The sequence below is a fragment of the Aquarana catesbeiana genome, linkage group LG05, assembly GCF_042186555.1.
Source record: "Aquarana catesbeiana isolate 2022-GZ linkage group LG05, ASM4218655v1, whole genome shotgun sequence".
In the NCBI taxonomy this organism is placed as follows: domain Eukaryota; kingdom Metazoa; phylum Chordata; class Amphibia; order Anura; family Ranidae; genus Aquarana; species Aquarana catesbeiana.
Window position 1 is genome coordinate 69,361,473 of NC_133328.1, and position 26,996 is coordinate 69,388,468.

The window sequence follows — 26,996 nt, forward strand, 5'->3', positions numbered from 1 at the left end:
CAGCACATTAACAAATAGATAATACAAGCGCATCACTTTACTTATTTATCTTAAACTGTGGGGTGTCACTAATTGATTGCAGCTGTATTACCTTCTATATTTATTTTTTCACTATTGTATTTTTCACTATTGTACTTTTCACTATTTCTACAAAAATCTTTTTAGTCCACTTCAGCGCGTTAGGAATTTTATAATGCATAATTAGTCAAACTATTCTGTTGCCAGCAGCTTTTATTCCTGTTTATATACCTGCTAGGGCTGGGGAAAAAATCAATTTAAATCTTGAATCGATTTGACCCCTCTTAAAATTTAAGCAAATCGATTTTTTTTTTTTTTCACCATGTCGGTCCTGAGGAGCTGCGGGCAGGAGTTTTTAGGCGAGGCCGCGGCTTTGGTCTAGTCCACGAGGCGGGACGCCTTGCCTAAAAACTCCTGCCCGCAGCTCCTCAGGACCGGCGCGGTGTCCAAAAAAAAAAAAAACTCGATTCGAATCGTGAATCAAGTTTTCTTAAAGAAAATCGCAGATTTTTTTTTTTTTTTAAGAAAATCGCCCAGCCCTAATACCTGCCAGTGCATTTTCTATTATTGTTTTATTTCAATGACAATGCTACTTGATAATGAACTACTTAACCTCCCTGGCGGTATGATGTCAGATTTTTGCGTCTCAAAGCGGTACAATTATTTTGCATAGAAATTTGGTGTTTTATATTGTAGGCCTGTAATTCTTAGCATTAACACTAGGGATGAGCCGAACACCCCCCTGTTCGGTTCGCACCAGAACATGCGAACAGGAAAAAAGTTTGTTCGAACACGCGAACACTGTTAAAGTCTATGGGACACGAACATGAATAATCAAAAGTGCTAATTTTAAAGGCTAATATACAAGTTATTGTCATAAAAAGTGTTTGGGGACCCGGGTCCTGCCCCAGGGGACATGGATCAATGCAAAAAAAAGTTTTTTCAGGAGCAGTGATTTTAATAATGCTTAAAGTCAAAACAATAAAAGTGTAATATCCCTTTAAATTTCGTACCTAGGGGGTGTCTATAGTATGCCTGTAAAGGGGCGCATGTTTCCTGTGTTTAGAACAGTCTGACAGCAAAATGACATTTTGAAGGAAAAAACTCATTTAAAACTACCCGCGGCTATTGCATTGCCGACAATACACATAGAAGTTCATTGATAAAAACGGCATGGGAATTCCCCAAAGGGGAACCCCGAACCAAAATAAAAAAAAAAAAAAAAATATGACGTGGGGTTCCCCCTAAATTCCATACCAGACCCTTCAGGTCTGGTATGGATTTTAAGGGGAACCCCGCGCCAAAAAAAAAAAAAAAAAAAAACGGCGTGGGGTCCCCCCAAAAATCCATACCAGACCCTTATCCGAGCACGCAACCTGGCAGGCCGCAGGAAAAGAGGGGGGGGACGAGAGTGCGCCCCCCCCTCCTGAACCGTACCAGGCCACATGCCCTCAACATTGGGAGGGTGCTTTGGGGTAGCCCCCCAAAACACCTTGTCCCCATGTTGATGAGGACAAGGGCCTCATCCCCACAACCCTGGCCGGTGGTTGTGGGGGTCTGCGGGCGGGGGGCTTATCGGAATCTGGAAGCCCCCTTTAACAAGGGGACCCCCAGATCCCGGCCCCCCCCCCCTGTGTGAAATGGTAAGGGGGTACTTACCCCTACCATTTCACTAAAAAACTGTCAAAAATGTTAAAAATGACAAGAGACAGTTTTTGACAATTCCTTTATTTAAATACTTCTTCTTTCTTCTATCTTCCTTCATCTTCTTCTGGTTCTTCCTCCGGCGTTCTCGTCCAGCATCTCCTCCGCGGCGTCTTCTATCTTCTTCTCCTCGGGCCACTCCGCACCCATGGCATGGGGGGGAGGCTCCCGCTCTCTCTTCTTCCTTCTTCTCTTCTTCATTTTCTTCTCCGGGCCGCTCCGCATCCATGCTGGCATGGAGGGAGGCTCCCGCTGTGTGACGACGCTCCTCGTCTGACAGTTCTTAAATAACGGGGGGGGCGGGGCCACCCGGTGACCCCGCCCCCCTCTGACGCACGGGACATGACGGGACTTCCCTGTGGCACTCCCCGTGACGTCACAGGGAAGTCCCGTCAAGTCACCGGGTGGCCCCGCCCCCCGTTATTTAAGAACTGTCAGACGAGGAGCGCCGTCACACAGCGGGAGCCTCCCTCCATGCCAGCATGGATGCGGAGCGGCCCGGAGAAGAAAATGAAGAAGAGAAGAGCGGGAGCCTCCCCCCATGCCATGGGTGCGGAGCGGCTTGAGGAGAAGAAGATAGAAGACGCCGCGGAGGAAATGCTGGACGAGAACGCCGGAGGAAGAACCAGAAGAACCAGAAGAAGATGAAGGAAGATAGAAGAAGGAAGATAGAAGAAAGAAGAAAGAAGAAGTATTTAAATAAAAGGAATTGTCAAAAACTGTCTGTCATTTTTAACATTTTTGACAGTTTTTTAGTGAAATGGTAGGGGTAAGTACCCCCTTACCATTTCACACAGGGGGGGGCCGGGATCTGGGGTCCCCTTGTTAAAGGGGGCTTCCAGATTCCGATAAGCCCCCCGCCCGCAGACCCCCACAACCACCGGCCAGGGTTGTGGGGATGAGGCCCTTGTCCTCATCAACATGGGGACAAGGCGTTTTGGGGGGCTACCCCAAAGCACCCTCCCAATGTTGAGGGCATGTGGCCTGGTACGGTTCAGGAGGGGGGGGGCCGCACTCTCGTCCCCCCCTCTTTTCCTGCGGCCTGCCAGGTTGCGTGCTCGGATAAGGGTCTGGTATGGATTTTTTGGGGGGACCCCACGCCTTTTTTTTTTTTTGGCGCGGGGTTCCCCTTAAAATCCATACCAGACCTGAAGGGTCTGGTATGGAATTTAGGGGGAACCCCACGTCATTTTTTTTTTTTAATTTTGGCCGGGGTTCCCCTTAATATCCATATCAGACCTGAAGGGCCTGGTATGGAATTTAGGGGGACTCCCACGTCATTTTTTTTTTTAAACTTTGGTTCGGGGTTCCCCTTTGGGGAATTCCCATGCCGTTTTTATCAATGAACTTCTATGTGTATTGTCGGCAATGCAATAGCCGCGGGTAGTTTTAAATGAGTTTTTTCCTTCAAAATGTCATTTTGCTGTCAGACTGTTCTAAACACAGGAAACATGCGCCCCTTTACAGGCATACTATAGACACCCCCAGGTACGAAATTTAAAGGGATATTACACTTTTGTTTGACTTTAAGCATTATTAAAATCACTGCTCCTGAAAAAACGGCCGTTTAAAACTTTTTTTTGCATTGATCCATGTCCCCTGGGGCAGGACCTGGGTCCCCAAACACTTTTTATGACAATAACTTGCATATTAGCCTTTAAAATTAGCACTTTTGATTTCTCCCATAGACTTTTAAAGGGTGTTCCGCGGCATTCGAATTTGCCGCGAACACCCCAAATTGTTCGCTGTTCGGCAAACTTGCGAACAGCCAATGTTCGAGTCGAACACGAGTTCGACTCGAAGCTCATCCCTAATTAACACACTTAAATCTGTCCAAACAAGAGTCTAGTAGACATCCCGGGTATGATGAAGTTTGAAACACAAAATCATACATTATAATATAAATAATTATAAAATATAACAACAACAAAATTAATTTCCCCACAAATCACTATCGCTCAATTCTGCAAGTATTCTAATTTACTATCGCTGTTTCCTAGCTGGTCTAAAACCACTTGACGTAAAGGGACACTTTTTGGTCGCTATTGACAATCTCCAGTTTCCAGGCAGAAAGAACAGTGTATGTATATATATATATATATATATATATATATATATATATATATCTCATATCATATAAAACTGCATGCAGGGCATTGGACAAACAGGATGTGAATACAGTTTCATACAGTAATGTAATCTGAAAGATTACAGTGTACTGTATGTGTTATTTTTACATTTTTTGAATTTGCCGCCGGGCTCCGCCCATGTGCATCGCGGCGCTCGCTGGGAACGGAGCCCGGCACACAGAGGTTTCGGGCGGAGGACAGAGCCCATGGACACAGCGGGGGGGGGACATCGCAGGATCCTGGGGACAAGACAAGTATACTGCAATGCAATCCCGAGTGTGGCTCGGGGTTACCGCTAATGGTACTGAAATTTAACCCCAAACCACACTCGGGAAAACCGCAAGGGAGGTTAATATACTTCATACCTGTGGGTACATTAAAGTAGAACTATAAGCAAAACTTTTTTTTCGTTTTGGTTAGAGTAAGGAAGGGTCATTACCCCTGTAAGGTTTATTTTTGCCATCTGTGTCCCATTGGGGAGAGCTTAAATTCCTGTCCCATAGCCAAAACAGGAAGTAAGAGGAAAGCCCTGCTAATTAAGGGAATCTCTTGGGGACCCCCAGGTCACCAGAACTAGTGTCCCCATTGGACAATTTCACCTTCTCTCTTTGCCTTTAGTTATACTTTAAGAAAAACATAAGGGTTTACCTAAAAGTGGTTCTAAAAGCTGAAGGTTTTACCTTCATGCAATCAACCTTCACCTGAGCCCCTCTCGCACAAGGCACGGGCGCTTCAGCTTTCCCGGTCCATCGCTCACTTCTCATTGGCTGAGACACAGTAGTGGGAGTCATTGGCTCCCTTCGCTATCAATTACAGCTAGTGAGCCAATGAGAGAGTAGGGGCAGTGCCAAGCCATGGCTTTCTGTGTCTTATGGAAGTATAGAGCATGACTCAAGAGGGAGCACGCACCAGTACCCCCATAGCAAGCAGCTTGCTATTGGGGGCAATGGTCGGGGGTGGAGTCAGCAGTGCTGGGGACTCAACTAGTAGTGGATTGGGGCTGCTCTGTGCAAAAAGCTCTCCGCTAGTGGCTGGAAAGCGCCTCTAAAACTGCACTTTACAGCTAACGTGGCTGACAGCCAGTGTGGAAGGGCTCTAAAAGGAATCTGACAAAAGTTTAGCACAGCAACAATCCAGAAGTATAACCAATATCTTTGTATGAAAGGCCACCATCGCCTCTCATACTAAAAATGATAGATCCTCGGCTGCAACACTTCTCCAATGGCTAAAGATTTTGAATTGAGGTGCTCTGACATTACTCTGACTTTCACTGTCTATCATGTTTGTTCCAAGTTACTGTCGCAGAAAGCTTTGAGGCCAAAAACAGGCCAGGCAACAAGCATTTTCAGGAGCTGGTGATCAACGACAGTCCGCATAATTAGTAGATTAATATATCTAGACAAATCAGTGTTATTACTGCAGTGTAGAAGTAAACTGTATTACATAAAAATTGCCTGCTGTAACTCTGCCATCCTCCCTGCAAGCCCAAGCCTTCATTTCACAAAGTTGCTTAGTCAGGATACTGAAGAAAAAACAAAAACCCTTTCTAGCTACAAGACACACCTTCACCTTAGGAGAAAAATCACAATGAAACAGGGCGGACAGATTATACAGAGGTTCCAACTGTACTGAATATTAATAGAGCCTACACTAACTGACACCCCCCTGAAATAGAAACTTGCTGCTCTGAAAAGCAGAGCCAATAACAGAAATATTTATAGGACGTAGGAAATAGATGCAGACAGGAAACAAAGAACAGTCTATTCCAGAAAATAGGAAGGGCAATCAGTAGGAGCTGTAAAATGATCAAAAAACAACATGGTATTGTTCTGATACAGCAGGAGGATTAAGATTTGCTTTCTTGAACCTTATTGCTGCGCTAAAATTTCCCTTTAAAAGGGATGCTCCACAAACAGACACCAAATTCTGCCAAAATTGAGAAAGTGAAACAATCTGTTTCTTGAATGTTCAGCTTCAAAAGGTAATATTGAAGCGGAATTCCAACCAAAAGTGGAACTTCCACTTTAAGCACTCCTAACCCTCTTACATGCCACGTTTGGGGGGGTACCTAGTTTTGACCTGTGCTTTCTGTTCCACTTCCTTCTACCATCGCCTCCTCCTCTACAATCTTCTGGGACAAGTCACAGGTCCCAGAAGATTGCCTGGCCATTAAGAGCAGAGTGCAGTGCGACTCTTGCAGTGCGCACCCGGCTGTGAAGCCGCAAGCTGACACAGCCGGGTGCCCACACTTGCAATGTCGGTGCAGCAGACAGAAGGGGGAGAGGATCGAGGCTTCGGCGGCCGCATCGCTGGACAGTGGGACAGGCGAGTGTCTGTTTATTAAAAGTCAGCAGCTACACTTTTGGTAGCTGCTGTCTGACTTTTAATAAATTTACGAGCAAGTGGAACTCTGCTTTATATGTATAAATTATTCCTGCGCTACCTTGGAAAAACAATGGTGCACATGGACAGCTGCAAACACTGAGTGGGATCAAACAAAGCCCATGGGTAGTGTAAAAAATAAAAATCAATAGTGCTGCGCTGGTCCAGTAAAGTGTAACTATATGATAGTGTGCGGTAAAGGCAAAATATAAGGAAAAAAATATATTAAATAAATATATAAAAAAATTTGGAGAGGTGTGCAGGTAGTGTGTCTGTCTGCACAGTATCCTGTGAAACAATCCAGCAATGTAAAAGGGTGAATATCTATCCTGTATCAGTGTAGCGTGTGCAGGGAACCAATAAATCTAATCCTCTTGCACATCTAGTGCTAGTAAAACCTGTGCAGATAAACTTCAAAGTGCTATAATGTCACTGTGCAACCCGTATCAATAAAATATAATCGTAAAGCATGTGTAACAAATAATAAATATCACAGAAATAGCATAAACTCTGCTTTACCACTTCTGGACCAAGCTTATTTTTGACACATGTTGTTTACAAGTTAAAATTCGTATTTTGTTGCTAGAAAATTACTTAGAACCCCCAAACATTATATATTTTTTTAGAAAGAGGAAAAAATATACTTTACTGAATTTAAAAAAAAAAAACAAAGAGTAAAGTTAGCCCAATTTTTTTGTATATTGTGAAAGATGATGTTCTGCCGAGTAAATAGATACCCAACATGTTACGGTTAAAACTGCGCACACTCGTGGAATGGCGACAAGCTACGGTACTTAAAAATCTCCATAGGCAACGTTTTAAAATGTTTTAACAGTTAGCAGTTTAGAGAGTTACAGAGGAGGTCTTTTGCTAGAATTATTGCTCTGGCGATCGCGGCAATACCTCACATTTGTGATTTAAACACCGTTTATATTTGCAGGTGCGACTTAAGTATGCGTTTTCTTTGGTGCGCAAGCATGCAGGGGGCAGTTTTTTTACACTGTCTCTTTTAAAAAAAAAAATTTGATCACTTTTATTGCCGTCACAAGGAATGTAAACATCACTTGTGACAGTAATAGGCGTGACAGGTACTCTTTATGGAGGGATCCCAAATCCTTCCTCTGCACTAAAAAAAATATCTGCATTTTGGAATACTAGGCAGACGTGACGTAAAGTCGCTACTACATCGGAGGTCCTCCCTCCGTGCCTGCATGGGTTTTCGCCCACACACTCCAAAGACATTCTGGTAGGTCAATTGGCTCCTGTCAAATTTGGTCCGTGTATGCATGAATGTGAGTTAGGGACCTTAGACTGTAAAGCTCCTTAAGGGCAGGGACTGAGGTGAATGTACAATATATATGTAAAGCACCATGTAAACTGACAGCGCTGTAAGTACACATAAAAAAATACATGTGTTTTTAATGCAGTTCCACCGAAATCTATGGAGCCAAAAACCCATCATGCTGCATGTAAAAAAGTCCTTGCACGAAACTGCATAAATGTGAACAGGACTCACAGGAAAATGTAAATGGATTGTGGTGTGTTTCTGCAGATCTGTGAACGCCCTAAGGCTCCATTCACACTTGTACGACTCCAAAGTTTCGCTGACTTTGAAGTGCAACTTTGATACGACGTTGGCTTTCACCAGTGATAATGAACAACTGTTGCACACAAGTTGCATTGCATACCATTCAGGTATGACTTTCATGCAACTTCTGAGGGTTAACATAGAAGTCTATGGCCCTCAAGTTGCATGAAAGTTTGACCAAAGTAATGCATGAACTACTCTGAAGTTGCAGCAACTTTAAGTTGCGCATATATGAATGGTTATCATTGGAAAACATGGGGAACAACGTGTCATGCAACACTGATGTCCAAAGTTGCACAAGTATGAATGGAGCCTTAAAAACACAGAGATATGAACCAAGCCTAAAAAATGCAGCCAAGTTATAACGAAGGTTACAGACGCTACATATTGAAATAACCCAATTTATTATGCAGATATGATTGCACAGACCCATTTTCAGCAGCCATTTCTGCAGATACCCTTTAAGCCAGCCCAGCTTGTCAATCAGGCTAGGGTTCCACTGCTGTCATTTTGATGACGAAGTGCAATTTGGATGCTACTTTAAAGTGGTTTGCATTTTCTATGGGGACAAACTTGTGCTAGAACAAGAATCTTTTCCAAAAATGTGCCATGCTGAGATGCATTGATGTGAATGTGCACCATTGAAAACAATGTGATTACCACTACCATGCATTTCTGTGCAACACAAGTCCCCCAAAGGGGATGCATCTATCACTCTCTGGGCTCACAGGACATATACTAGTAGAGCTGCACAATTCTGGCCAAAGTGAGAATCCCCATTTTTTTGCTTAGAAAAAAAAAGATCATGATTCTCGCGACATAAAACCTTTCACATCATCCCTTTCATGCCTAAAGGTAAAACAAACCTTAATGCCTGAAGGCAGCTTTGCAATTTTGACATGTGTTAGTTAAACCGTACATATCTTTGCAACTGCTTAGTGTATCCAGGTGAATTGTACCTTGTTTTATCAGGACACATTAGGCTTTCTTTCGGTGGTAAATGTTATTGTATAACTCATGAATTTAGTTTTGTTATTAAAGGAAAACTGGCCAAAAAAGGTAAAAAAAAAAAATAAGTTTTTACGTTTTGGCTGTATATTTTTGGTCGCTATCATGACCCACCATTAAAAAACAACCCAAAATAACTTCTTCTATTACTGCTATGAATAAATATGCCACATATGTGTGTGTGTTATATGTTGTTTGTACCCATAATTGGGCCCAGAAACCATAGTGCACATTTTGCCTTTAGGAGGGCAATTAATCCAGGTTAACATTTCAGGTACTATGAATTCATTACAGACACTTTGTGGTATCCAAATAATGGAATTACCACCCAAATCACTCCATTTTGCAATCAAGACCCCCTAGGCATCTATCTAGGGGTAAATCTTGGGTTTTTAGCCTCTCAATTTTTGTGGGAATAATTTTGAATTTGGTAGGCAAAAACATAAATTGCATTTTTTTCACAAACGTTCAATTTATCTATATATTTTGTGCCATTACTTTGACCCACCACCAAAAATCAACCCAAAATAAATTCTCCTACTTCTGACGCGCATGGGGATACTATATACGTGTACAATATACGTTGTTTTTACCCATAGCAGGATCCAAAAATATGCTGCATTCAGAGAGGGCAATTCATCCAAGTCTAATTATTAATGTATACATTACAGACACTCTGCAGTGTGATGTTATTCTTTTAAAAAGTAAGTTCACCTTTTGTAACATGTTACACCCTCAATATGGGTGTAACATGTAACATCTACCCCCATACCCTCCCGATCCCCCGTTTTTGTGACAGTGAGCAGGGGGAGAAAATCCCCTGCTCACTGTCACAATCGAATGTGAAAACTACAAGCCGATAACGTTTGCGGCTGTCGGCTTGTAGTTCTCAATGAACTACCAGGGCGATGTTGAGATCTATAGGTAGTTCATTGATGCTTCCTGTCGTGTAACTACAGGCAGTACAAGCTACACAGGCAGTCCACAGGAACGTGTAATTGCACCCATGATCTGCTGACCGTGGGTGCAATGCTTTACAGGCTCCTAACAAAGACAAAAAAAAAAAAAAGCATTTTCTTTTTACCTGCAAAAAATGTGAATTTTTTTTTTGTGAAGGTGAATTTCTCTTTTTAAGTCTAACCCAAAACCCTGCGTAAAATGCTGCGTAAACGACTGACATTTTATGAAAGGGAAGAAATAAGGCAAACGTTAACCTCCTACCTCACGATATTTCTGGTTTCTAATAATGTGGGATGGTGTGGTAAATTTCAAAACAAGGGCTGCAAGATCAGGTCAGAGAGGTCGACTCCACCCATGTATTTGTTGTATGCCGTAACGCACAGTGGCTTTTCTTTCTGTGTAGCTGACCCCCATTCTGTTACAGTCACTGTGCCCCCTGGGTGGATCGTTGTCAGCATATAGATGTCTGTTCTGTCTGAGAATTTGACAGCCATCATTTCCTCCTGTTGGTAGCTGAGTGATGTGCCTCACCAGCTGCTGTGGAAAGTCTTTGCGGTTTTTCCGGATGGTCCCACATGCTCCTGTGCCAGCAGCATGCAGAGATCTAAAAAGTGGCACAATGCTGTAGTAGTTGTCGACGTAAAGATGGTAGCCTTGGTGGAGCAGAGGTTGGATCAGGTGCCAGACAAGTTTCCCACTGAGATCGTCCAAGATCGTCTGGGCAGCCCTGGGGGTTGAGTTGTCTGTCCAATCCTTCATAGATCAGAAATCCAAATGTATATCCTGTTGTGCTTTCGCACAGTTTGTAAAATTTTATGCCACACCGGGCACGTTTGGATGGTATGAACTGCTTAAAATGCAGTCGGCCTTTAAAATTCATCAGGGATTCATCAATAGAGATATTTTTGTCTGGGGTATAAACCACTGAAAATGTATTAGACAGAAAAGAAATTAGGGGCCGCAGGCAGTCATATCTAGCGTCACTGCTTGGGGGACACTGCAAATTATCGTTAAAATGCAAAAAGTGCAGCAATGCTTCAAAGAGGTCTCTTGAAATAACTCCAGGAAAAGCTAGCGTGGCATGGATGGGACTGGAGGTCCAATACTGCCGAATTGTAGGCTTTCGGACTAGGCCCATGTTGAGTAACACACCCAGTACAATTTTGATTTCTGTAAGGTGTGCTGGCACCCATCTCCTCCTGTGAGAAGATGTCAGGTGTTGTGCTATAAACTGGGTGGCATTAAGGTTAGTCTGATCAACCTTGTGCTGTAGGAGCTCGTCATCCACAAATATCTTGAAGAAATCCACAGGGCCAAAATTTTCAACATTGATATTTATGCCCGGTGAGGTTGTAAATGTTGGTACTTGAGGGGTAAAAGAGCTCGCTGGTATCCACTGAGAGGTGTACTACTGTGCAACTGATGCTAGTAACAGGCCTTTCATAGTCAGAAGAGATGCCTGAAGTGATACTTTCATTGTCACAGATGAAATCCTCATCTTCTGAGCCCAACTCAGCTTCACTGTCCGGGCACAGGAGGGCATATGCCTCTTCAACAGTATACCGCCTACTTGCCATTTTTTTTTAGGCACTCTACAAACCCCGAACTATGCAAAAGTAAACCTTTTTGTTATATATTATAAAATACTGAAATCTAAAACTTTTTTCCTAAAACACTGACCCCATCAACGACACTGACACTGGCCGAGGCACTAACTCACACTTGCGCAGACACAAACGCTGGCAGTATGGGCACAAACTACACCCCACACACTAAAACAGTATACTTCTATAAATAAATATATATATATATAATTTTTTTTAATTTTTTTTTTTTTAAACTAAAACTCCGGTGACAGAAACGCCAACACTGAGATGAACTGTGACAAATAGGGCTGAAACAACTAATCGATTATGAAATTAATCGATTACTATTTTCATAATCGATTAATCAGCCACTAACATAATGGGATTAAAAAAAATAAAATGAGCCCTTTATAGTACAAAAAGGGCAAATAATCGCTACTGTAAAATATTACTTTCACCATTCTTCAGTAAAAAAAATGAACCCCTTATAGTAGTGATTATCTGCTTTTTTTGTACTATAAAGGGCTCATTTTAGTTTCTTTTAACCCCATTATGTTACTAAACGTCTTAGACCTGGTTCATATCTATGTGTTTTTTGGTGCTTTTTGCAGAAACACACTACAGTTCATTTAACATGGTTTCCTATGGGACACGTTCACATCTATCCTTTTTTTCAGCCGCTGCGTATTTGGAAAGGGTCAAGGACTTTTTTTTTTTTTTTTAAATGCAAAACGGTGCTTTTTAGGTTCAATATACTTCAATGGAGAAGCTGCAGAAAAGCATGTAATGCGTTTTTGCAGCAATTTGTATTTTTTAATCTGCCCAGCAACAAATTGGCCAAAAAACAGTATTTCTCTTCTATATTTCCTCTAATATATACAGTATATCTCCTCTAATAGTATAAACAGTATATCTCTTCTGTTATTCTCAGAGTGGATTCAATATTTTGCTCCCTAACCATATAGCTGGTTGTTTATATTTAACGCTGCATAGAGATATTTAAGAATTGCCTTTTTTTTAAACTTTACATATCAACTAAATTATACACCACACTTTCTCTTTAAGGTTATTAACCGATTAACCGAAACAATAAAAACGGCCAACTAATCGATTATGAAAATAATCGTTAGTTGCAGGCCTAGTGACAGACGCTAACGCTGAGATGAACTGTGACAGAACGGCTAACATTCAGACTACTGACACTACGACAATACAAAATATTCTAAAACTGAAACTGTCACTGTTACTGAACTGAAGCCGTCACTGCACCTAACCTAACTAATGCTAACAGGGGTGATCAGAGCCTAATCTGAGACCTATTGTGGGTTGATTATAAGGTATTTTACTTTTTTTTTTTCTCAGTGGAGGTAACACTGTATCAGTTTCCTCACAGACGATCTGAGGAGAAAGAGATACTCGGAAGTTGTTTGACAGGCTTCCCATTCATGTGCTCGCTGTGATTGGCTGTCACAGTGATCACATGACTGGGGGTGGGTTCCCCCACCTGTCAATCATTAGCCCGAGACCCGAGGCTGTAACTGACACTCCCCTCTCCTCGCTACGTGCACGCGATCCGGCGCGATCCCGCCCAGAATACATGTACACAGATGTGCAGCCCCACGGGAAAAAAAAACAGGTATTTGGGGCCGCATATATGTGTACGCTCGGCGGGAAGGGGTTATACAAAAAAATTGGGCTAACTTTACTGGTTATTTTTTTTTTTTTTTTTAATTAATCAAAGTAATTTTTTTTACAAAAAATTGCATTTGAAAAACCACTGCGCAAATACAGTGTGACATAAAATATTGCAACAACAATACGGTCTCTACTAAAAAAAAAAATATATATACGTGTAATGGTATCATACGAGATGGCCGCGGGTAACGTCATGCGTGACACCAAACCCCTCTACACGTTACGTCCGTAGGCGGGACTTCCTGAGCGTGGGGCCTGAGTTTTGATGCGAACAGGGTCGGATCAAATAGCGGCAGATGTCAGAGGATATGTCACCAAGGACATCCGCCGCTCCATAGGGGAGACTGGAGGGTCCAATCAGGTCTTCCTGAAAAGCCGACAGACGGACCTGATCAGACGGCCCGTGTGAAAAGGGCCGAAAAAAAGAAAAGTTTCTGTTCCTCTAAGGCAGGGATATGCACCTAGCGGACCTCCAGCTGTTGCAAAACTACAAGTCCCATCGTGCCTCTGCCTCTGGGTATCATGCTTATTGCTGTCAAAGTCTTGCTATGGGACTTGTAGTTCTGCAACAGCTGGAGGTCCGCTAATTGCATATCCCTGCTCTAAGGTATGATCTATACCAGGGATATGCAATTAGCGGACCCTCCAGCTGTTGCAGAACTACAAGTCCCATGAGGCATAGCAAGACTGACAGACACAAGCATGACACTCAGAGGCATGATGGGACATGGGCATATAGTGCTTCTGCAATGTAATTTGCCTCTTTCTATGGTTGTAAAATACCTGGCTGATTCTGTCTGCTCCTGTGTCCCCATGTGTGCTGGCCACGGTAACCATGGCTGTTAAATAGTAGGCGAGGTTGAAAAAAGACACCAACCTATGTGTGTGATTATATTACATTGTATATCCCTGTATGTTGTGGTCGTTCGGGTGCCCATCTAATAGTTTTTTTTTTTAATTATCGATGCTCCCCGCTGAAACCACTGCCTGTAGAAGAGAATGCCACATCCTAACTGCTCTTACAGTAAAGAACCCTCTATGCATTTTAAGGTTAAACCGCTTTTCTTCTAATTTTAGTGAATGGCTGAATGTCTTATTAAATTCCATTTCGCGGAAAAGCTTTATACCTATTGTGGGGTCACCAGTACAGTATTTATGAATTGAAATCATATCCCCTCTCAAGCGTCTCTTCTCCAGAGAGAATAAGTTCAGTGCTCGTAACCTTTCCTCATAACTAATATCCTCCAGACCCTTTATTAGTTTTGTTGCCCTTCTCTGGACTCTCTCCATTTCCAGTACATCCTTCCTGAGGAGACTGGTGCCCAGAACTTCTAGTTGGTGCATTTACCATCTGACCCATGAAATAGTCCTGCATGACGTTTAGGAACCGGCGAGCCTTAGATGAATGTGCGGTTCCTTCCACCCAGTCTATGTCTGATTAATTAAAATCCCCCATTATAATGACACTTCCCATTCTTGCCGCTAATCCAAATTGTGATAAAAGGTTCGCCTCTGCCCTCTGGAGAGGGGGCCTATTGCAGACTCCCAGTATTACTTTCCCCTTAGTTTCCTCCCTTTGTAGCTCTACCCATAAGGATTCCACCTCCTCCCTTAGTGAGGTCATCTCTCACATTCACTTGTACATCATTTTTGATACAGGCATATCACCCCTTTTTTACCCTCTCTATCCCTGCGATATAGGGAATACCCTTGAATGGTTGCCAGCCAATCATGAGAGCTGTCAAACCAAGTCTCTAAATCCTACAAAAAATTTAAATGCTCCTCGTACAACAGTAGCTCTAGTTCTCCCGTCTTGTCCGCCAGACTCATGGCATTGGTAAACATGCCACGTAGTTTAGACCGGTTGCATACGGTCTTGTCCCACACATGTAAAAGTATGATCGCGAATGTCAGTAATTCTAGCACCAGACCCCCGTGTGAATCTAAAGTGATAACATGTAAAGGCTTTTAAAGCTTCTATAGTTAGTAAAAGTTACGTTCATCGCCGATGCACGATGGTATCTATTTACTCGGCGTAACATCTTTTTCATTTTATCAAAAAATAGAGTTATGCATTGTGCTTCTTTTGCATTAACATTCAAAAAAATTATTTTTTTAATTGCGCTTGAAAAACCACCATGCAAATACTGTGTGACATAAAAAAATTGCAACACCCCTCAATTTTTTTCTCTGGGGTCTCTGCTATAAATATAAATGTTTGAGTGTTCTAAGAAATGCTCTAGCAAAAAAATAAAGCATTAAAAGTTTAATTCACCATAAAGCCCTTTCATGTTTAAAAGCCCCAGACATTGCTAAAAAGCACCTCTGCCTAATAAAAACATCATTTTCTATCCTGGGAAAAAGTATATATATTTAATCACGACAAGTAGATTGTCATGCGGGACAAGTAGACTGGGACATCAATTTCATTTTTTTTCCACCCCCCTGTGGTATATTTATCAGAATAAAAGAAACTAAAGTCGTCGTCCATTGTTAGGGTGTACACACATTTTATTTCTGAAAATGCCAAGCAACTAAGATAAAAAGGAAAATGTCTGCAATAGCAGCTTTATATTTCTCTCAGGACAGGTTTCTTTTAAACGGTCACCTCCAGCACCACAATGACTAACAGGTTCGCAGAGAGGAAGATTTTCGAAGAGTGACTCTACAAGAACCAGCAAGATGAGTGGGATGACTAACAAAGCGCACCCAGCTATCCGTACTGTGCAGAGGGAGTATCAAATCCCACAGGTGACACCGGCTATTCACAGCCGTAAACAATAACTATGAAGTAATCTATCAAGCTTCTCAGAGAACATGACTATACGCCAGACATGCCTGATTTAAAGGCTTGGCATAACTAAATTAAATCTTAGATTTTACAGTTAAAGCAATTATTAAAAGGATTACATATACGCTGTGCAGACTAGAGCAGTCTGAAAGCCCTTCCTACAACCAGCAATTCTAAACATTTTGCTGTCCAGCCACTTGCACATTTTTAGAGACCACAAATGTAAGCTGCATTGTGTTATTTCTCAGAACTATTTATTACAACATACAGATTTTCACTTAAAAAGCCCCAATGCAGGAACATCTGGACTCAGCAGGCCCAGACTCCGGCTCCTTTGCCAGATCAGGCACAATCTGTTCTTCCTAGCAGCAGACAGACAATCTCCTTTATGGAAGTAAGAGGAGGAAGATAAAGAATTGGTCTGCTGACTGCAGAGAAATTCTGTTCTTTTGTCTTCTGGTAATCAAAACACCAAGACTTAAAATCACTGATTATTTGGGCCCAGGGAAAAGACATTTGTGTTGCCATTTACTGAAACTAGCCATACACAGAGAAAATTTGTGCAGAAATTTGAGCTGTAGGTGGCCCTCCCAAAAATCTCTCATCCAACGTTGTTGGGAAAATCCAAAGATCCAGGGAGAACATTATCAGTCCAACAGTGGCTGCTTCTCCTCAGATGCAGCCAATGTTAAGAGTATTCTGGCAGCCACCAGTGGTGACTGTCAGAATACAATAGCCGACAGGAGAGATTCCTTCATCCACATTGTGTGGATGGAGAAATCTGCATCTCCAACTACTGTATTCAGACAGCCACAGCAACCACAACGGTCAAAATGCTCAATATGATGAAGTCACTGTTAAGCCAGCAATTTTTCTTCAATTTTGAATTCTAGGTGGTACCAACAGTTCACCATATATTTCCATGCAAGGACAGATTATGAGAAACTACACATACATTTTAGGAGGCCCGCGATTAACCCTCCCAAACTCCCGTGTGAACAAGCCCTTACAATTACTAGTACACTTTTGTTAGTTCTCAACCAAACTTGTCAAGCCATCAAATGGCTGGTGTCCTAGCTGATTTCATGTGCAGCACCATTGCAACTACAGATCAACCAGAGGCTAAGATGGCCACTTCCTTGGCTGTAAAGGATAAATCGTCAAGAATCGTTATCGAGATCTTGACTAAAGCGTTTCCTGATTCTTTCTATGCAAAGAATTCTCTGAGCTCTTCTGAAGCCACAGCCTTCAAAAGAAAGGAAGAAACCAGGCAGACTGACAAGAATCAAAAAATTCTTTATCAGTTGAACTTAAGTATAAACATTGTAACAATTTGTCAATGGAATAGACTTCCTGTGTAAGTGAAAAAAGTTTAACCACTTAAACACTAAACCTTTTTCTGACATTTGTTGTTGGTTTCAAAATAAAATAATTTTTTTGCTAGAAAATTACTTAGAACCCCCAAACATTATATTATATATATTTTGTTTAGTAGACACCCTAGAGAATAAAATGTTGGTTGTTGAAATATTTTATGTCACACTGTATTTGCACAGCGGTCTTTCAAATGCAATTTTTTTGGAAAAAATGACTAATGAATTAAAAAAAAAAAAAAAGCCTAACCAGTAACGTTAGCCTTTTTTTGTATAATGTGAAAGATTTTACGTCGCGAGAATCGTGATCTTTTTATTCTAAGCAAAAAAATCGTGGTTCTCATTTTGGCCAAAATTGTGCAGCTCTAAAAGACACCAACAGAAAGATGTGAAGAGCCTCTTTTACAGGGCTGGTTTCTTTTTGAAAGGCCCCTTTCACACTGACAGACCTATTGGGCTCTCTACTGAGCAGCAAATGTCAGCGGACAAGTGTCTGCCAACATCCACTGACATCCGATTTTATCCGCTAAAAACAGATGGATGGGGATCTGGATGGATCGGATGACGGGCGGTCTGTTTCCATCCGACAGCCCCATAGAGAACAGAAGGCTGTGTCCGTGTCCGTGTCCGCTCGGCTAACGAACACAGACCGGTCACCCGCCTCCTCGGCGGGGATCAGCAGACATGTGAAAGGGGCCTTGGTGACCCTGTGATTATACTTGTCCAATGACAACGCTCACTTATTATGTTTCACTCTTGGAAAAGCAGCATTTCCCCCTCTGCCCCCACCCAAGGACAGGACTCCCTCATCCTCTTCTCCATAACAAAGGACAGAGGGGTTATGTAGTCCTCAGAAAAAACTGGGAACAAATGTAAATCTGGCCATGAACGGATTGAAATTTGGCTGGTTCAGCAGGGAATGGCCAAACTTTGATCTATATGTGGCATCCCGGTTCAACAAAATCAATAGTTAGATCAGCATTTGGTGAACAGGAATATTGGAAAACCCTTGCCGATTAGCAGCTGCAGCCGCTGATCAGTGTATTCTGACAACGGAGAGTCATGCCATTAGAATACAAGGTCCAGGCAGGGGGATTCCTCCATCCGCCTTGTTTGTGTGAATGAAAGCATCCATTTGTTTTGTTTTTTTATTCAGCTCACTGAGCAAATAAAAAAAAAAAAACGAATCATCTATGGCCAGCTTACTTGATAACAGTGCAGCAGCTCACAAGATTTCTGGCAGGATGTCTCAATGGATGACACATTTATTTAGCAACTAAGAAATTCTCTTATACTAAAAGTGTCCAGTAGCATTCTTATATGCAAATGCTTTGTATCGAAATTCTGTTACAGGATGGCAATTCCCCAAGAATTTCACACGATAAAGCCTGGCACACATAGGTAATTTATTCATTCAACCCAGCGGGCTGAACAATAAAAAAGCCGTTCTTCAAAAAGCAGTTTTTGAAGAGCTTTTGTGTTAGAACAGCTAAAAGAAAAACCCTCATGTTTTTTCATCTTAAAGTGGAGTTCCACCCCAAAAAAAAAAAAAAAAAGTAATGTGCTTAAAAAAAAATTAAAAAAAAAAAAAACATTTGGAGAAGAATTTTTTTTTTTTTTACTCGCCTCTAAATGCCTGTTGCTAGGGGGTCCCTCGTAGTCTGCCACCTTCTGCGCCTGGGCTCCTGACGTCACTTCCCTCGGCGCAGGACACGTGACAGGTCCCAGATGATTGCACGGCCAGTCGCGGCTTGCACATGCGCAGTGGGTGCCCGGCTGTGAAGCCGCAGCCGGGCGCCCACAGTTAAAATACCGGCGCCGCCGAGCGGAGGGGGAAACGAGCGTTACTTCCTTCCCCCCGCATCACTGGACCCCGGGACAGGTAAGTGTCCGATTATTAAAAGTCAGCAGCTGCAGTATTTGTAGCTGCTGACAATTTTTTTTAAGGTTTTTTTACTTACTTTTACTTACATGAACGCTGTCTTTCTCCGGCTGCGAACACGCACACCAGCTCTAGCTGGTGGCAGGACTCCACCAAGGAGAGCGCTTCTCCAACATGGACACCCCGTGAGATACCAGTGCCACCAGGGGACCCCAGAAGCGGTAGATCGGGGCCACTCTGCGCAAAACAAAATGCACAGTGGAGGTAAATATGACATTTTTTTTTTTAAATAACAAAAAGGGTTTACAACCCCTTTAAAGTCTGTGCATGTCTTCACACTGGTCCGTTGCACTTCCATTGCAGTGTTAAAAATCCTGCATGCCACATTTTTGGAGCATATTTGGTCAGTAAAAAAACGCACCTCCCTTGTTGCATTTTTTTATGCATTTTTTGAGTCACATTACGTATGTGAAAATCTCTGTAAAAACCGGGGCAAAACCGTGTGAGTTTTTCAGCAGCCATTATCGGCATCTTTTTTTTTCTATCAGCAAAACACCAATAACCCTATTTTCAGCTAATAATTTCAGGCAGTTGATATATCGGTGCATCCCTACTAACTATGCGTTATTAGTACTACAATCTCCCTGCTAAGCTCTTGTATTGTGTTTTATTAATGTGCACCTAAAGTCAACATACATATCTAGCTACTGTTCCACCCAAATTACCATGGCTTGATTTGACCTTATTCTCCCATCCATGCTAAGCAGCGTGGAGGGAGGAATCTTCACTTTAACCCTGGGTTCACACTAGTGTGATGCGGAAACCAGCAAGAGTCCAGCACCGGTTCCCGCATCGCTCCTCTCCCGCAGGCAGTTCACACTGCCTTGTGCGAACCACTTCAGGTGTCATTAACAAAGTTAAGGGGTTGTAATACTATGCATTAAGGTGAAAAAACACCTGTCAGTGACCGACCCCCCAGCCCCCTATCTTACTTACCTGAGCCTGGGAACTTGACCCAGCGGGGACGCGCTCTCTGCCCGGGGTTCTCGGCTCTTGATTGGATAGATTGATAGCAGAGCAGCCATTGTCTCCCGCTGTTGTCAATCAAATCCAATGACGCAGACGCCGAGTCATACATTCGGGGTCTATGGACGCCGAATGCTGGACTCGGGAGTGCGCCCGCAAGGTAACCCCCATGGGAGAGCGCTTCTCCTAGGGGGTCATCTGATGTGGGGAGGAGCCGCAAGAGCCATCGGGGGACCCCAGAAGATGAAATTTCAGGGCCACTCTGCAAAACCAGCTGCACAGTGGAGGCAAGTATGATATGTTTGTTATTTAAAAAAAAAAAAAAACCCTTACAATCACTTTAATGACACCCCCAGTTTAGTTCACAGAGCGAACTGTGAACTCGCACAGGAATCGGATCACATAGGTGAGAACACCCATGCGATCCTATTCTAGTACAGGGAAAAACAAGTCCCTGCACTATTTTCTGTGCGAATCCAATGCGAGTTCAGCCATACAACTGTATAGCTGAACTCGCATTGCTCAGCGATCGCATGTGATCGGCACCTGCAGTGCGGATGCAAATCACATGCGATCTTAGATCGCGCTAGTGTGAACCCAGGCTAAGTGGTGGATGTGTATAGTTTATTTTTGGAGAATAAAGATATCATTTAAGCTGGCCATAGACGAATCGCAAACTTGGCCAGTTCAGCAGGGACCAGACTAATTTTGATCCGTCTGCCCAGTGTATTCTGATGGCAGGGAAGCCTCCCCGCTGTCAGAACACAATAGCTTCATGGGAGGGACTTTTCCCATCCACCCTGAAGAGGTTGATGGGAAATCTGTATATTTTCTTTCATTCAAACTACTGGTTGAATGAAAGAAATTGAACCATATATGGCCTGCCAAGGATGGATTGGAACAGGCCAGTTCAGCAGGAACAGGCCGAATTTTGATCTGACTATGGGCAGGCTGATTGTTCTGAAGTTGATCCATAAATCGACTTCAGTACAACCATCCTGCCGTTTTTTTTCCTCACCTGATCGCTGCCGGCGGTGATCATTGTATTCTGCCAGTGGGTAATGCTTTCTGCGCTCTCTGCCGGCCTAACACAATAGCGCTGCGGGAGGGATTTACCCATACTGACTGTGTTCATGGGGAAATCAAGCAATTTTATTTCCTTTACCCTATGGTTGAAGGGAAAAAATAAATAAAATGCGTAATATATGGCCACTTCCATGTATAATGTATGCGTTGCTCTAATAGAGCTATGTTAGTTCTATAGGCAAGCTAATGTAAACAAACATGCATCCATTTACATACTTTTACCTCTGATCTGTCATGTTTAAGTCTGAAAAACCAGAGAAGGGCACAAAACATTTTCCTTTTTTTAGACCTAGTCCATTTACATTTGCCTGGCCATAGATTAACATGGAGCCTCCTTGCAGATCCACCAGAAAAACTGACAAGCGACTCTCATCCAAACATGCTTGTGTGAAAGGACCCTAAAGACACCAAGAAATACGTGCTGGTCGTCAATAGAAAACACTGAATAAAATCAGGCCCCATGTGAAATTATTTTTTTTAAATGGAGCTCCACCCAAAAGGGGAAGCTCCACTTGTTCGCAACCACCCTCCCCCCATTGGCACTTTTTTTTGGGGGGGGAGCAGTTACATGGTTTTGATGGGTACCCGCTCTTACTTCCAGGCAAGATCGCCGCACAGCGATCTATGACATTTACGGCCCCTCCCCCTTCCCCCCGCTGACTTCTGGGGGACACAGACGGCGGGACCATTCAGAAAGTACAGCATGACTCGCACATGTACAGTAGGAAACATGATGTGTGCCTGCACCTAAAGCCTATTGATGAATCAGCTTGGGCTGCTGACATCGCGGGATCCCTGGACAGGTAAGTGTCCTTGTATTAAAAGTCAGCAGCTACAGTATTTGTAGCTGCAGACTTTACCTTTTTTTTTTTTTTTTTTTTTTACAGACTGGAACTCCTCTTTAGGTGCTTTGGCTACATAGACTTTAGACTAATCGATCCTGTAAATAACAATGATAAAATGAAAATACCCACTAAATATAAAATCTATTCTATGAAACAAGCACGGTCCTGCTATCTGTTGTGATGAATAAAAAACACATTATGTATACTGTGAAATTTTATCATCTTATTTGGCCTGATTTTATGATCGAGCGCAGGAAAGAGCTGCCAAGACTCGGCCTACTAACAGAAGATACACAAAATCAGCAATAAAAATGGTCACCCGAGTGCGCAGTAACAAAGCAGAAGATATATGCATTGTGAACACAGACCTGGCAAAGTCTGGAGATGTATTAGGACTCAGGAGTTCTATTGACTATAAATACAGAAAAACGTATCCACCTTTAAAATGAAAGTCTCTAGCAAAAGATCACATGAATCACAGCTTCCTTGCAAAGCAAAGATATACGGTTATCTGGTTTAATATTGCACTCCAAAGTACAACAAACCTTCATTAAAAGACATTAGACCACACTTCACCTCAAAGCGGGAATGTTTATCTTGGGATAACACTATAACAAGGTCAATCAACTATATGCACGGAATCTTCCTACAAACTGAAGGCTGTATATTGAATCAGTCCCAGAAATCTGGTTAGAAATGATAAAATATTACAAAGCCATCCTGGGGGAACAAATAGAAATTTCGACCATTCAACAGGGACGATTATAAAGTCAGTAAGAAAATGCTTTTCTAGTTGAACTACAAGTCCCATACAGCCAGCCTTATCAGACTACCACAGAAAGTAAGCAATGCCCAGAAAAACGAATGCAATGCCACAATATGAAAGTCTAAACTACTAGGTAACCAGATTATCAATTACACCAAATCGCAACTCTGCTAATACAATTTTGGCCAGGTGATAATAGAAAAGCTGCTGCCAAAATGTAAGAGCTATTCAGGAAAAGAGAAGACTAGAGCCCAGACAGAAGTCCTTCATGTTGGCAGTAAGCCAGCAGCACCAGACAATGATAATGGGGGCCTGCTTGTTGTGGCTGGTACCACTGGGGCACTGCCAACTGTGCTATGGAAAATGGCTGGAAGGACTTCAACAAGCCCTGGTTCACACAGGGGCGGCACGACTTGCAGGTCACCTCACCGAGGCGGCCTTCACACAACTTCCACAACGACTTCTGTATAGAAGTCTATGCAAGTCGCCCCCAAAGTAGTACAGGAACCTTTTTCTAAGTCAGAGCGACTTGCCTTGCTCCTATTAGAACGGTTCCATAGTACAGAATGAGAGGCGGCTAGTTCACCTGACAAGTCGCCCCTGTGTGAACCGGCAGTAATGGCAGCAACTGTCATAGTGCTGGTGACATAAGATGAGACTGCAATGGCCTCAGTCCAGAGAGATTTCATTTGAGAAATTTCACTTGAAGAAAGCCTTGGAAAAGCATCAAAGCCTTGCCAGAAAACTCATAAAACACACTCCAACTACACCTGTTCTACTGGTCCAACCAGCAATATTATTTAGGACTTTTGGTTGCCTCTATATAGGAAGGACGATGATCATAACAAACTGGACGGGATGGTCCTACAACGGTAGAGGACATGGGGATGGCAGATAACCCACAAGTGAGAGGTAGGACTGTAGTAAAGCTAGAAGGCCTCAGTCACACAGGTGTACTCATCCACAGAGCCATACAAGGGACGGGCAGTGTTCTGCCCTGTACAGATGTACACTATGGGGGGCACGGAGGGCCGCCCTCTAATTGATTTGGACATGATGTCAGCTGCCCCTACATAGAACTCATGTGCATCCCGGGCAACTGAAGATGGCCCTTCACACAGGTATAGGGATCGGTACTCCTGTGTGAATGAGGCCTAACTGGAAGAGGACTTAGCTAGTCCTATCAACGCTTTACAACTTAATGTGACAGCAGGCGGGCCCCAGTGTCAAGGAATGGAGGGGGGCCCCCACCGGTGACAGGGAATAGAGGGGGGGGTGCAGTGTCAGGGAATGGAGGGGGGGGCCCCCACCGGTGACGGGGAATAGAGGTGGGGGGGACCCACCGGTGACGGGGAATAGAGGTGGGGGCCAGTGTCAGGGAATGGAGGGGGGCGCCCCATCGGTGACAGGGAATAGAGGGGGGGGCAGTGTCAGGGAATGGAGGGGGGCCCCCACCGGTGACGGGGAATAGAGGTGGGGGGGACCCACCGGTGATGGGGAATAGAGGTGGGGGGGACCCCTGGTGACGGGGTATGGAAGGGGGGTCCCCGGTCTCAGGGAGGATTGGAGGGGGGGGTCCCAGGTCTCAGGGAGGATTGGAGGGGGGGGTCCCCGGTCTCAGGGAGGATTGGAGGGGGGGGTCCCCGGTCTCAGGGAGGATTGGAGGGGGGGGGGATCCCCGGTCTCAGGGAGGATTGGAGGGGGGGGGGATCCCCGGTCTCAGGGAGGATTGGAGGGGGGGGGGATCCCCGGTCTCAGGGAGGATTGGAGGGGGGGGGGATCCCCGGTCTCAGGGAGGATTGGAGGGGGGGGGGATCCCCGGTCTCAGGGAGGATTGGAGGGGGGGGATCCCCGGTCTCAGGGAGGATTGGAGGGGGGGGATCCCCGGTCTCAGGGAGGATTGGAGTGGGGGGGATCCCCGGTCTCAGGGATTGGAGTGGGGGGGATCCCCGGTGACAGGGAATGGAGTGGGGGGGACCCCGGTGACAGGGAATGGAGGGGGGGACCCCGGTGACAGGGAATGGAGGGGGGGACCCCGGTGACAGGGAATGGAGGGGGGGACCCCGGTGACAGGGAATGGAGGGGGGGACCCCGGTGACAGGGAATGGAGGGGGGGACCCCGGTGACAGGGAATGGAGGGGGGGACCCCGGTGACAGGGAATGGAGGGGGGACCTCGGTGACAGGGAATGGAGGGGGGACCTCGGTGACAGGGAATGGAGGGGGGGACCTCGGTGACAGGGAATGGAGGGGGGGACCTCGGTGACAGGGAATGGAGGGGGGACCTCGGTGACAGGGAATGGAGGGGGGACCTCGGTGACAGGGAATGGAGGGGGGACCTCGGTGACAGGGTATGGAGGGGGGGACCCCGGTGACAGGGAATGGAGGGGGGACCTCGGTGACAGGGAATGGAGGGGGGACCTCGGTGACAGGGAATGGAGGGGGGACCTCGGTGACAGGGAATGGAGGGGGGACCTCGGTGACAGGGAATGGAGGGGGGGACCTCGGTGACAGGGAATGGAGGGGGGGACCTCGGTGACAGGGAATGGAGGGGGGACCTCGGTGACAGGGAATGGAGGGGGGACCTCGGTGACAGGGAATGGAGGGGGGACCTCGGTGACAGGGAATGGAGGGGGGACCTCGGTGACAGGGAATGGAGGGGGGACCTCGGTGACAGGGTATGGAGGGGGGGACCTCGGTGACAGGGTATGGAGGGGGGGACCTCGGTGACAGGGTATGGAGGGGGGGACCTCGGTGACAGGGTATGGAGGGGGGCCCCCAGTCTCGGGGAATGGAGGGGGGCCCCCAGTCTCAGGGAATGGAGGGGGGCCCCCAGTCTCAGGGAATGGAGGGGGGCCCCCAGTCTCAGGGAATGGAGGGGGGGCCCCCAATGTCAGGGTATGGAGGGGCCCGGCTCTGCCCTATCAGCAGACTCTTGGTTGCCCCCCTGGTGCCCCTCACCCACACTCACCGAGACCACCACCGTGTCCTCTGTCTGGAACTTGGCCACATACTTGTCCCCTCTCACCACCTCCGAATCATTCAGAGGCCTGAAGCGGCACATCACTTTGATGCTGCACTCCGCCGGGTCCGCCATCTTGCCCGCTATCTGCCCCCCTCGGTGTGACCGGCAACAATCAGGCGGCTGGCGGCGCCAGGGGAACCTCTATGGCACAGTGAATGGACGAGCACCGGCGCCGCCAATCTCAGTGGGCGGAGGGAGGCAGCTCACTTCCCATCCAATATGGCAGACATGGCGGAGGCCGGCGATGACGATGCCGCTCCTCCCCTCCTGGCGGCGCTGGCCTGGAGGTGACGTCACCCGCACACGGGGCTCCCTTAGTTCACGGCGCATGTGCCATCCTCCCAACACTGTCTTCCTGAGAGGGGCGGAGACTCGCAATCTGCCACCACTAGAGGTAGAAACACCTAATACAATATGTATTCCAGGTAGGATGGTCGCTGTCAAGTCACAGACTCCATTTTTGTGTAGACCAAGACTGAGCTCTAATCCTCAAACCAAAAATGTAATATTTTGCAGCTCACCAGTGATAAAATGTGATGATTGTATCCGTTTTCTTTTTTAGAATTCTTTTATTTTGACCAGGTGATCAAACAATGCACTTCTTGTCTTAGAGTGACAATACACATTCAGGAAACATCAGGAGAGAGACAAACTAGGACTAAAGAGCTCCCCCACCCCTCTTCTATTCTATAAAACAGAGGGGTGTGCTTCTGTAGTCCCCACAGATAGCTGAGAACAATGTAACAGAGGGCAGGACGTTATCAGATCACTGGATTTCTGGCAGGATCAACAGGATTTTTTTTTGAACTTATTAAACCATACCTCCCAACTGTCCCTGATTTGGAGCAATGTCCCTCTGTCCCTCATTCCTCCTCATTTGTCCCTCATTTTGGTCTGATCTATATAGATGTATATAAAATGTGCGTTTTATCTTTCAAAAAGTATTTCCCAGTGCTAAACCTTTCATCCAATTTCTAAATTGCTACATTTGTAAATTTCAAACCAGTATAAAGGAATAACAGTAGTAAAAAAAAAGCACTTGTGGGTTAACTAATCTTTTTTTTATGAATAATTTTCCTTAAAGGGGGCGTGGCTGGGGGTGTGTCCTATGCCTACATACTGGAATACAGTACT

The 26,996-nt window shown here is 44.7% G+C and overlaps 1 protein-coding gene across 1 annotated transcript in view; it reads right to left on the reverse strand.

Annotated features, from left to right (window-relative positions):
- KIF5B (kinesin family member 5B) overlaps nucleotides 1–26,149 on the reverse strand; it is a 113,312-nt gene extending 87,163 nt beyond the window's left edge. Inside the window, exon 1 of the mRNA XM_073629863.1 lies at nucleotides 25,809–26,149. Coding sequence (XP_073485964.1) covers nucleotides 25,809–25,934 — 126 coding nt within the window. The 5' untranslated portion in view covers nucleotides 25,935–26,149. The remainder of the gene's footprint in view (nucleotides 1–25,808) is intronic.
- Between the last annotated feature and the right edge of the window lie 847 nt (nucleotides 26,150–26,996).